Genomic DNA, 13,318 nt, shown 5'->3' on the forward strand with positions numbered 1-13,318 from the left:
TTTGTAAAGGGCAGATCCTGCCTTTTAAACCTGGTTGACTTTTTTGAAACAGTCACTAGAGCCATTGATGAGGGCAAAGCAGTCCATACAGCATACCTGGACTTGGCTAAGGCCTTCGACACAATACCCCACTCAGGCATCATTGATAAGCTCAACAGCTTAAAAGTAAACCCTTTTGTCACTAGATGGGTTGCAAACTGGCTAAAGGACAGAACCCATAAAGTTAAAATCGCTGGAGCAATGTCAGACTCAAAGCCAGTCACAAGTGGTGTTCCGCAGGGATCTGTCCTGGGATCCCTCTTGTTCGGCATTTACTTCTCAGATGTTAAAGCAAACATGGGAGGGCTGTGGCTGACAAAGTTCGCAGATGACTGCAAACTAGGCGCCATAGTTGATACACCAGCAGACACACACATCCTACATAAAGGCCTCACAGAAACGGACAACTGGTGCCGGAGTCACGGCCTTAAACTAAATGCCAAAAAATGTATAGTCATCCCCTTTGGGAAAAACAAAGTACCCACAAATTATCACATAGACAGCAACCCACCGACTACGGAAAAAGTAATCAGAGACCTAGGGACCCAAGTCGACAGCGACCTCTCATTTGACACCCACGTTGCCAAAGTGGTTAGAAAAACATTCTACCTTGCACACCTCATCATGAAGGGATTCACATCCAGATCCAAGGATGTCATTGTACCCCTATATTCCTCCCTCATCAGACCCATGATTGAGTACAATGCCCCATTTGGTATGTACCTCACCCGGCATTTGCAACAGCTGGAGAGACCACAGAAGTACCTCACCAAGAGGATCAAGGGTCTCCAACATATGTCTTATTCTGCCAGACTAAAGAAACTTCAGCTCTATTCAGTAGCATACCGCCTGCTCAGAGGTGATCTCTGCCTGACGACAAGGCCATGTCAAATCAGGATCTGATGGACATGCTCCACCTCAAAAATCCAAATCCATCAGGACCACGAGAGCTAAAGACTTAAACCTTGGCACAAGTATGAATAGGACATGCTGGAGGGATAGATTCATAACCCAGAGGCTTCCCATGCTTTGGAACAAGATCCCAGTTTGTATTAGGCAGAGCCCCTCACTGACTCTCTTCAAGAGAAATCTTGATGAGTGGATGGGAGATCGTAAGTTTACCCCAGGGGTCACATCTGTGTCACTGCTAGACAGGGGCACAGTAAACTAATTCTATTATATAAGGGGACCTTCATTGTGTCACTACTAGACAGAGGCACAGTATTCTAAATTTATTCTGTACATTTTTTGTACCATTTCATAGGGTGGCAAAAGCCACATCACTATGGTTAGGCTTACAAATGCCCCAGGGCAGATAGCCTAGTACTATACTATGAAACTATGAAACTATAATTTGCCTGCTTTACTAAAAGCAAATTACATCCAAATAAGCCTAGACCACCAAGATACTTTATTATTTAATTTGGTTGAAATATGAGGCACTGAAAGGATACTCCAAACCTGAACAAATTGTAACTGGAATATAGCAAATAGTAATCCAAGGGATAACCCATTTTGTATAAAGAATGGGAAAATAAGGGCAGAACTTACAGCACAATGTACTGAGCCATTAGAGAGATTTGCTTATGCCTGATGGATACTGCATGCTTGATTCAATTGATTGAAAAGGAATTTACTATTTTTTTAATCAAATTTATTTTGCTCCAGCAATTTGTTACTACTTTCAGCATGCTTTAATTTTCAAAAGTTGGATAAGGAATTTCGTCCATTTCCCCACTGTTGTACAGTCTCAGAGTTGATATAGTTAAGTAGCACCAAGTGTGGGCATGTTATTCTTCCATGTCTGGGGGTCCAAGGGACTTCCCTCCCTTCAAAACATGATTGCTTTATTTGTTTTTGACCATATGTGTGGCTGATTTATTTTAACAATATTTTCTGTTTTGCTGATTAGAGCTTGCAATGAATGATTTTCTAATCATGTCTGAAATAGGTAGAGATAGATAATGTGGAAAATCTACATTCAGTGGTGCAAAAACTGCACGAGTCTCAGAGAGTTACTAAATCAGGTCATGTCTGATTTTTGGGCACATGGTTGGGCAGGTGGAAAACCTCTAAAATCATATGGTACTACTTTATTTTTCTAAGGATAGCACAGGTAAAAAAAGTCAGGGACTGCTATGAAATTTTACTTGGAAACTAAGGTAAAGGTGCAGAACAAATACGAAAATCTCAATCAAGGATTAGCTTCATTGATATTGTAATCTTTTTTATAATGCATAGTAACCATGAAATTAAGAGTGCAGGTGACAGTTTGCCCCAAAACAGCTTTGAAGTTATATACTCAATGTAGACAACACCTTCAGTACAAAGCAGTTGTATATTGCATTATAAATATTATGCTATGTATTAGTAGTATTTTACATCACTAAAGCAGATACACCATTTTAAAAATGATTTATATAATACAATAAATCAAATCAGCAGTAAACCCTAGATTTATGTCTGAGCATTTCCTCTGTGTCAGCAACACAGTGAAAACTTAGATCGTAGCAAGCAGTTTAGCATCTATGATTTTTCATTTTATGTTTGCAGCCCAGTACAGACAGATGAAACGTGGATCTTTGGGTGCATTAACTATGAGCCAACTAATGAAAAGACAGCTGGAACACCAGTGTAGTGCTCCCCATAACATCAGTACCTGGGATACCGGTAAGTATCTGTAGCGATTTTATTTGGTGACTAGTTCAACAAGCTATTTAACATTACTGGCATTAATCAGCTTGTTTTAACTGAAGCAGCTGTTAATATAATCAGTTTTCTAATAGTGATGCAGTTTGAATTTATATAGCAATATTGCATTCTTGAAAACATCTCAAACATCATGTTATGAATATGCTGTGTAGACTCACCGAACACTCCGAAGCCCAAGTCTCAATTCCACTGAGAATACAAAGTCCAACTTGATGTGAATGAAAAAAATACAAATTTATTTTTTCTGTTTGTATGGGTGGGAACTGTGAAAAAGGTGACTTTTCTGTGTATTTTGGCTACGTAGGTCCTAGAAGTCAAATCCTTCCTTAGATCCACATCCAAGTAGATGATACTGCCCTTAGATGTGCTATGGGTGAATTGTAGAAATTCAGTGGAGGAGTTGAAAAGTTGTACCATAGATCTAACAACATTTTCTCCCCCTCTAGTGATGATAAAAATATCATCAAGGAACCGAGTGTACATAAGTACAATGTCCATGACTGAACTGTTATTCATAACAAATCAAAATCTCTTAAACTAAGAAAATTACAAATGGAGATGGCATATTTTGGGGAATGTAAATGAGCCAATATAATCCCCAAAGGCCTTAGATCCTGGCAGTACCCAACTGGCCTCCAAGATGGGTCTGCTTTCCATAGAGATTTGATAAAACAATCAACAGTCATGGGGTCGAACTTATGGAATTGATTTGCCATCATTATCAGTAGGCTATTGACATTCTTCTTCTTGATACTTCTAAGCTTGATGATGCCATTAGGAATGACATAAACTTCCATAGATACAAGTTTGACTACGACCGCACCTTTTACAGTATAGATCAACACATCTCTAAATTAAATTCTATTAAGATAAAGAAGTTAAACAGGGACATTGAAGTGTATAAACGTGGTACAGCATATCCCAAACCCCCTCCATCCCAAGGCAATTTCTTGGCACACATGCCTTGGGTGGGTGAAAACAGCCAGCCTCTCGAAGCTTGCTTTGTTTCAACTGACTATTCTGATTCAACTACTGTTTTGAAATCCCCAAGAATCGAGGACTCTACCAACAGTAGTGATCAGCGAGCAGTCCTCAACCTTACCACTCCGTCTGGTGGGGCAGAGGGAGGTAACCCTTTTTGAGTCCTGGCCTCCTCCCCACCTTCGGACTAAGTTCGGAGGACGAATCTTCAGTCCAGGAACAAGAAGACTTAAATGTATCAGTTATAGAAGTTGCACCTTATTCCAGTTTACGTGAAACATTGACGAACACTAACAAGGACTTTAAAATTTATAATTTTTCTGATTACTCTCTTGACATAATGTTAATAGATTTGTTAGCCAAAGGGGTCTCTTTTGTGCCTTCAAGGAGAGCAGTCATAGCTTCTTCTATTATTGATTTAAAACTTTTCGTAAGGAAGCTTAATTTACAGGTCTTAATGGCGAAATTTTGGGGGGGAGAAAAAAGATTTTTTTATTATCCAGCACTTACAATCCACCACTCCACCCTACACTGAACACATTTGAACAGATTTGCGAGTTAGACATCAGACACGCCCTTACGGACCGTTTACCCCCACGGTCCTCTATGTTTAACATCAGTAAAGCTGAGAAGTCCCTACTTGACATGCTAGTTGGGGCGTCGGTCAGGGTAATGCAACCTGACAGGGTGGGGGTTTAGTGCTTATGGAGGAATCAGATTACAATAGAAGAATGGAGGATATCCTCTCTGCAGACTCTTACCTTGAGGTATCCCGGAATGAGCTTAATATAGGAAATTCTTGTGTAGTTTCTTATTTTAGTGATATGTTCCTGAATGGAACCATTGACATAAATATATTTAACTTTATTTCTCTTCCTGTATTCAAGGTTTCATTTATTTTCTGTACCCCAAAAATCCATAAAAATCTTTTAAATCCTCCCATGCATCCACAGTAAGTGCTAGTGGCAGCATTACATATGCTGCTACCAAAGTAGTTGATTCCATGTTAAAAAAGTATGTGGCTACTGAATCTCAAATTAGTAAAGATTCTTGGTCTTTTCTAGCCAGGGTCAATTCTACACCTTGAGGTTAGTTATTTTTTAAATGTTGATGTAAAGGATTTATATACCTCCATCCCTCACTCGGTGGCCTTGGAATTGATCCCTTCCTTGATGTCCCTTAAACTAGCCCCTGCTGCCGAGATCCAACTGGTGAGTGAATTGTTGGATATTATTCTATCCAACAATTACTTTTCTTTCAACAATAGATTCTATCTTCAACAAGTAGGAGTACCAATGGGTTCTCCTTGTGGGGCAAGTGTGGCCAATATGGTAATGGCCTGTTAGGAAAGGAAATTTGTTATGAATAACAGTTCAGTCATGGGCTTTGTACTTATGTACACTCGGTTCCTTGACGATATTTTATCATCACTAGAGGAGGAGAAAATGTTGTTAGATCTATGGTACAACTTTTCAACTCCTCCACTGAATTTCTACAATTCACCCATAGCACATCTAAGGACAGTATCATCTACTTGGATGTGGATCTAAGGAAGGATTTGACTTCTAGGAGCTATGTAGCCAAAATACACAGAAAAGACCCCTTTGCTAATAGCTACGTTCATTCTGACAGTTCCCACCCATACAAACAGAAAAAAATAAATTTGTATTTTTTCATTCATATCGAGTTGGACTTTGTATTCTCAGTGAAATTGAGACTTGGGCTTTGCAGTGTTCGGTGAGTCTACACAGCGTTTTCTAGCTTTTTTAGGTTTGTCCGATCATGTTATGAATAGAATGACTTCACTACAATTGCCTAGTGTAAACTAATGACATTCTATCTGGTCAAGTTCACCTGTCTGATACTAAGATGCTCAGTCACTATTTTTCATAGGAAATCACTGCTGGTGCACTTTCTAAGTAACCACCTGTAATGACTCATTTATTCTCACAGATTTCCATTTTGTTCGTTGGTGTGACCATGGAGTTTGTTTATACAAATCCTTCAATTTTTTTATTTAAAGTAGCTTTTGGTTAAGTAGCTTTTGAAATATGAGATGGTAAATGAACCAAAGCTGGAATATTGGAGGTTCTTGAACTGTAAGAAAGGCTTTAGTTAAATCAATAAAACGGGCTATGTGAAAATGCACCTACTTGCCAAAAGAATTAAATTAATTGGGAAAGTAAAGGATTGTAAGAGTATTTTGGCCCTTATTGAAGCCATTTTAAGGACTGAAGAGGAGATTTATTACAGATTTGTAGTATCACAACAGAGGTCACCAATAAGGTTAGCATAATGTCTGTTTTTCCTTTAATCCTTGTAGTGAATTTGTTTAGGTAAAGTGTTAGGAGCAAGGGCGCCCGCAGGCAGGTGCAAGGGGGTGCACTTGCACCCCCCTGGAATCGGCTGACTAGTTTTAAAAAAAGTTTTTTTTTTTTTTTTTTTTTTGGCGCGTTCTTCTTTAAGAAGATAGAAGTCCAGTCGCGGGTGTGCTGACATCATCGCTCATCGCGCAGTGCTCATATTTTCAAGTTTGCGAGCGGGAACTTACATGGATGGTTTCGGGTTCGCAAGCGGGAACTGAGACGGACTTCACTGAAGATGGAGGCGGGACACGGACGGTTTCGGGTTCGCAAGCGGGATGGACGGATACTTAGGAGCGAGCGGAAACTGAAACGGATGGAAGATGGGACACTTTCAGAGTGAGTAGTTGGATGGAAGATGGGACTGTGTGTGTGTGTGTGTGTGTGTGTGTGTGTGTGTGTGTGTGTGTGTGTGTGTGTGTGTGTGTGTGTGTGTTCATGTGACTTAAAATGTTGTCAACTTTAAACTCCAGTGGAGGCAGTCAGGCAGAGATATTTCAAAACACAGGCTTGTTTTTAGAGATGAAATGAAAACAATTGACTTTGGCTTTGCACATTGTATTATTTATATAGAACATTAGATATATCAGATCATAGGACCTTAGGTGATTACTAGACTAATTGCCCCAGCGCCCTTACAAGCCTAGCCAAGTTAACCATGTTCCTAAGGGTGTCTGGTTCAAGCAGACACAAAAATCAGCACCTAATTAATCCTGTTCTCAACATTTAGTTCTTACTCCTGCAATTTTATTCTCTGAAGTTGTAGTCCTCCACAATCATCCCAGCAATCAGGCTTTAGGTTACAACTTATAGCTGCAAGCCACAGCTATGCTTCACTTCAGATGTACACAGACTCCTTTCTTGATCTTTCTTCTAACCACATCAAGCATGAGCTTTAAGTGGACTGTTCAATGCCAGAATCAGAAATCTTCATGCATAACCTATAGTGTAACCCATGGTGATCCTTCCCCTTGAGCAGGTCACTTTCTGATTTCCTGTTGCTAGGTTACAGCCTGTTTTATAACACAGATAGGCAGTTCATGTTTCACTACTATATCTGATACAGCTTATTACCTCACTAATTATTCTGAGCATTTGAAATATATCAGTTACAGTTTATAAGCACTAAGTTCATGACATTTCACAACTCCATTGAAAAGATGTCACATTTACTTCCTTCCCAGCATAAAATCATTGTTTTTGAACTTACAGAGATTAGCTGAAAGATCAAGACAATTAGTCAGTGGTCTCAAAAACCAATCAGGGTCTAGGAGTTATAGTTTATTGGAAGGATTGTAAGGATGAATGCCTAGCAGCATTACTTGGTGTTTCAATCCTGCTGTTTTTGCTGGAATTGCAACAGGGCATGAAATAACGCTAAGTTACATTGTCTAGTTAATTGCTAGCAATTCAAGGAATAGAAGATCCCCTTTTATAGATGAACACTTTTCCTCGGCATTGTTTAACTTGTTTTAAAAATGAATTGCTTTTATTAACAATGTATAAACAGTTAAGAACAAATTTGTCAGCTTTATAACTTTACTATCATGATGCATTCTGATAACCACTGAAAAATGTTAAATGCAACTTATAAATCAAAGACAACATACCTGAGTCTTATAAACATGGCTCAATTTAACACGTTCCATAGTTTTCAACAAAACTAGATCCCACCTTCATAAATATTAATTTCCACATGCAACCCTGGTGATTTATACAACAGTAAGATTCTCTCTACAAGACTTTGTAAAATAGGCTGGACAGACATCTAAGGTGATGTTACCAGCTGTTCCCACTCTTGCTCTAGACACCTTTTCACTACACTACCTGTTATCCACATTGTCCTCCTATTTGCTTTATTGCTGTCATCTGTGCCATTATTAATACCAAAATGTCAAAAGTTTAAGCACTTTTTGTGCAGCCCACAAAATATCACACAAGACTCCCATGAACTTCTTCCAGTATACGTGTTCTCTTTCACACTCCTAAAACATGTGCAAAACATCCATTGCCTCTCTATCATATCCCAGCAAAGACTTATTTGAAGTTTTCCCCTCCAAATAATTTTCCAGTGTATGATGCCACCTGTATACTATTCTAAGCTGCTGTCACACACTTTGTACCAGCTACCCAGTATTGCTGCTCCTTTCCAAACCAAACTTGTGCTCACCCTTTTTGACTTAGCATCATGCTAGTCCCAGCTCTTCTCTACATTTGTAAATAATGCTCCATCCCTTTTACCACACATCTCCTTATATACCAGTCTTTATGTTGATTTATTGCCTCTGATTATTCTTGTCCAGTCTCTTCCTTTATATACCATGTCACTGCTCCAATACACACATTCTCTACTCTCCATATACTCCTCTAAGCTTCTGAAGTGCCTTCTCCTAGACCTTATTCTTTGTTTTCACAGCTAGTCCTAGATAAATGGTGTAAACTGCTTCCTTAGTTATGCATCTTTTCTCCCTTCATTTTTGTCTTAGCCTAACCATGAATATGTTATCCATGATGGGGTCCAGACCTGACATTTTTCCAAAGGACTGAAATGTTTCTAGTCCCTTCTCTATAACGAGCTCTACACTGCTACTCATTAAAATGTAGTTATCAGCAAACATCAGCAAATATCAAGAATGCACCCTCTCCTTCTGCTGTCCTGTGTTTGTCAGGTAAAAACTGCCTGATCTTAAAGACTTACTCCTCCATCACTAATATAAAAAAAGACCTAGGGACAGCGGGCATTATGGCCTCATTCCTCTTTCTATATTCCCTACATCAGACAATTCCCTATTCTCACAATCATGTAGGACTCGTATATCACCCACCTTAAGAAATCTTCATGTATCTTTCTTTTCTCAAAGCAAATAGAGACAATTCAGTTGACTGTATCAAATGTCTTCCTAAAGTGTAACAATACTAACACAACACTAGTGCATTCCAAGCTATATTTTTTCTATAAATTTGGTGGGCCTCCACCAATTACTCATGGTAGACATCCCTTTAATAAAAGTACACTGCCCTTCCTATACTAAACTCAGGAACAGCTTTTTGCGCACTATGCTAATACCTTGGCTGTGATTTTTAGATCTAAGTTTATCTATGAGATACACTTGAAATCATTAAATGCTTGTAACTACTGGTCTTCTTTAGGTAACCATAATTCATCATCAGCATCAACCCCCCTTTTTCTCATTTTTCTACGTGGGGTCAAGACATTATGTCACTTGTCACCATCTCTCCTTATTCAATGCCACTCTGCTACCTTCTTTGACAGTCAAGCTTGACTTTCAGAGGACTTCTCTCACACAATCCATCCACCTCTTTGCTGGATGCTCCCATTTCCTCTTGCCGCCTTCTTGTCTTTCCCAAGTCTTTTTCACCAGATTGTCATCTGCTTTCCTGCACATGTGCCTAAACCATTGTAATCTGTTTTATTTGACCGTTTCTGCAAATGGAGCTACTTTGGCTTCTGCTCATATATGCTAATTCCTTCGCCTTCAGGTGCTACATGGTGGTGGGTAGAGAATAAGGCTTGAACCCTGTACCTTGGGTCCAAGTAACAAGAGCCTGAATTCCCTACCCACCACCATTTGTAAAAATGTTGCAGATTTTTCCCTCATACTTTTTCTGTTCCTCATAAAATCTGTGGTTTCTGTATTTGTGTCCTTGCAAAGCCAGTGGTAGCATTGTTGCCTGACAGCTACATGTTCTCTGGTTTGATTCTTGGCTGGGGTGCCTTACCTTCTGTGTGGAATCTGTATGCCCTCCCTGTTTCTGTTTCCTCCCATCTTACAAAAACATGTCTGTCTGGAGTGTTTCTCCCTGGGCCTCTGCTAAAAATTAACTTTTTTTCCAAGTCAGACTTTCCTGGTTAACAAATGTTAAAAAAAAATGACACTCATTTGAATATCAGACTTCATATTCTTCAGAAAGTGCATGGTAACAAAAGCTTTTATTCTAGCAATTTTCTAAGTGTACAAGATGGATATTTGAAATGTATCCCCCCCCCCCATTATTGGCTTCATCCAGGTTTTGTGCTAAGGTTGAGAGCTATGGTAAGAACTGAATTCACTGAATATGTTTGGGGGCTATATTCCCCCATTACTGACTTTGTCCGGGTGTTTTTTGCTAAGAGGTTGAGAGCTATGGTGAGAACTGAATTCACTGAATGTTTGGGGGCTGTATTCACCCATTATTGGCTTTGTTCAGGTATTTTGTGCTAAGAGGTTGACAGCTGTACTATGGTGAGAACTGAATTCACTAAATGGTAGCCATTTAAGTTTCAGTCTTCCTCTTTCACAAAACAGCTGATTTGGCGTAGTGGTATTTTGCTCTGACTGTTTTGCACAGGGTCCCCTGGGTTCAAGACGTGGCAGTGAAATGTATGGTGGTAACGCAGAATTTTATTCTAGCAACTTTCCAACATTATACAAGCAATGTTTAAAATGTGTCCCTGGTTTTTGGCCTTTTGTTCCACCCCCCATAAATTTTGGCTTTTTCCAGATTTCTTGTGCTGCAAAGTTCAGAGATACAGCTGAGTGTCGAGTAGATTTTACAAGGAGCTGAGAGCTGCAGGGGAGCAAAAGTTTAGTGCTGCTTATGTTTAGTCTGCTTGCATTGTTAATAGCACAACAGATAGTATACTTGCTTTTGATGCTGAAGGCTGTGTGTTCTACTCCCACAGTAGGTAGATGCATTGCTGATACTGTACTGTGTTGTAAAGGGGGTGGATGCTGCAGTCCTTTTGGCAAAGATACCTAGTAACTATGAACCTGTTATCAGTTTGCTATCCATTCCCTATTGTGGTATTACTAGCTTATCATTTTTTTATTGCATGCAACAAAGGCAATTTATTCTTCAAGGGTAATAGGCACTTTATTTGTAGATTAAACAATGACATATAAAGTTGTTTGCTAGCAGCAAGCCAGCAACCCCTTTATTAGTTATAAATTTCTTTAATGTGGATTTTACTATTTCAGAGATTGTGCATATTTTGTTACTGATACTGGTGGACTATAAAAGGTTGAGTAGACTTTTTATGATGGAAATGTTCTGAATTGGGCAGTTTTGTCAATGGTGTATGCATTTTGTTTCATTGTTTACTGGACAAATGTTCAAAACAATAAATTTAAAATGCCCTCTAACAACTGTACTGTATTGTACAAGGAATATAATGTAATACAGTCAGGAAGGTGTATCAAAGAGCATGTGTATGTTATGTTCGAGGGGCCTATGATTTTGAAGACAGCCCAGAGTTAATATTTATCTGCCACTGGCAAAATGTATTTTCTTTGAATGTGGGTTTCAATGCTGTTTCAATGCATGTGAGTTTCAAGGGCAGAGAATATTTAATGTTGAGTCTATTTTCATTGTGAGACTGCATTGCTTTGTTTAACAGATATGTATTAGGGTTTGTGCTGTAAAATGCAAAATAAAACTTTCAAATGAAATCTAAATCATCGCAGAAGTAAAGCAGTATGCACATTACAGTGTTTATGGTAAATGGGGCAAAATAACCAAGGAATGGGGCATTGGAATGGCTGCAGGGGGGAGGCTCCATTCGACCATGATTTTGTGAGGGTGGGGTAGCAAACTCAGATAGCCCCGGTTGAACTATACCTCTCAGTTGTCCATATCTTTGCAGAATTAATAGATATTTGCTTCTTATTTTTGGTTTGTTCCTCATAAAAGTTGTGGATTTCTAGCAAATCATTTAGGAATGAAGTCACTAAATGACAGACATTGAGTTTCAGACGTCATAACCTTCAGAAAAATGCATGCTAATGCAAGACTGTCTTAAGTTTATACAAGAGCAATTTTTAGTAGTGTATGTATGTTCCCCCAATATATTTGGCCTTGTCCAGATTTCCTGCATTAAGAGGTTGAGCGGTACGTGCAAATCACTTTGTAGATTAGGAATATCCAAACCTCTCAATTGTCCCCAATTTTGGCTCAAAATGTTGCTCTCCCCTAATAATCCCTCCTCCAAAATGGCAATTTTGGAAGAAAATGTGGAGGGTTTACAATTATATATAACTGTAATGATCAGAGTAATAGATTACTTTTATTTCAGAAATGCATGTAGATGCTCTTATTTTGTTAGCTGCTCAAGTTAACAATGTTTATATTAAAAAGGTGTCCCTTTTTTGAAAGGTTCCCAGCTGTATTGTGTGGCAACTTTATATTTTTGCATCACATTTTGGTCCGTTTTTCATAAAATTGTGGTTTTCTGGCAAATTAGTGGCAAATCATTAAAGACTGAAGTTAGAAAATAATGGCAGACATTTGAGTTTCAGATTTTATACCATTCAGAAAATTCGTACTAATGCAAGATCTACTACTGTTCTATTATCTAAGTTAATAAGAGCAATATTTAAAAATTGGCCTTATTTTTGGGCCTGTGTCCCACTTCTAGTTCTATGTATGGTTTTGCCCAGATTTCTTGCTCTGAAGTTGAGAGGTATGAGTGTCAGAGTCATCACTGTCAGCCAGAGACATTTCAAATTGTGACATACTTATTGCACCCACCCCACCCCCCATTGTAGTGGCTCTGGATGTCTCCAAGGAAGGCAAGGAGCAGTTATGCAGTGTAAGTGTGCAGAGTATTCCCCCATCCAAGGTAGATCACAAATACAACCGTGGCTTTTCATCTGTCCTTGATTTTGCAGAATGTTATGATTTTCTATCAGATTTTTATACTGTTGATTTATGCTTCTTATTATTCAGGAACTGCATGCTGTCACAGTGCCGTGTTGCTCTGTTTAAGTAGCCATGGTTTAATGAACATCAGGTAAGCTTGTCGGAGATTGTAAGATGCAAGTAAGCTTTAGTAAGCATACTGTTAAAGAATTACCAGCATTGAAAGCCTTTTCGTTGTTGCCATGCAGAGAATATTTACATAACTAGATAATGTATAAGCCTTGGGTATTGAAATGCATATGACAGTATTTGTAATAAAAGGACAGGATTACAGTATTTTCAGAAGCTCATTACATTTTATTGGAGACCAGTGTCTTATAGCAGTGTCTGTGTGTTAGTACACTTGTAGTTGGGTGGCTTTAATGGTCTATGGTAAATAAGCATTGCTACCTTACTTAAAAGCCAAGCCCTGCAACAACTAGGTAAGCTCCACACTGAAGTCAAAACACAATAGCTCTGGTGGGTAAATGTACTCTGTAGTAATCAAAAAAGGCAAATGTTTGAAATAACTACAGCTTATGTGC

The 13,318-nt window shown here is 38.8% G+C and overlaps 1 protein-coding gene across 1 annotated transcript in view; it reads left to right on the plus strand.

Moving 5' to 3' along the window:
* UNC79 (unc-79 homolog, NALCN channel complex subunit) overlaps positions 1-13,318 on the plus strand; it is a 1,772,232-nt gene that overhangs the window by 968,647 nt on the left and 790,267 nt on the right. The window contains exon 33 of the mRNA XM_044074575.1: positions 2,593-2,709. Within this exon, the coding sequence (XP_043930510.1) occupies positions 2,593-2,709 (117 nt within the window). The remainder of the gene's footprint in view (positions 1-2,592; positions 2,710-13,318) is intronic.

The sequence above is a fragment of the Protopterus annectens genome, chromosome 6.part0 (genome assembly GCF_019279795.1).
Source record: "Protopterus annectens isolate FY-2018-M chromosome 6.part0, PAN1.0, whole genome shotgun sequence".
In the NCBI taxonomy this organism is placed as follows: domain Eukaryota; kingdom Metazoa; phylum Chordata; order Ceratodontiformes; family Protopteridae; genus Protopterus; species Protopterus annectens.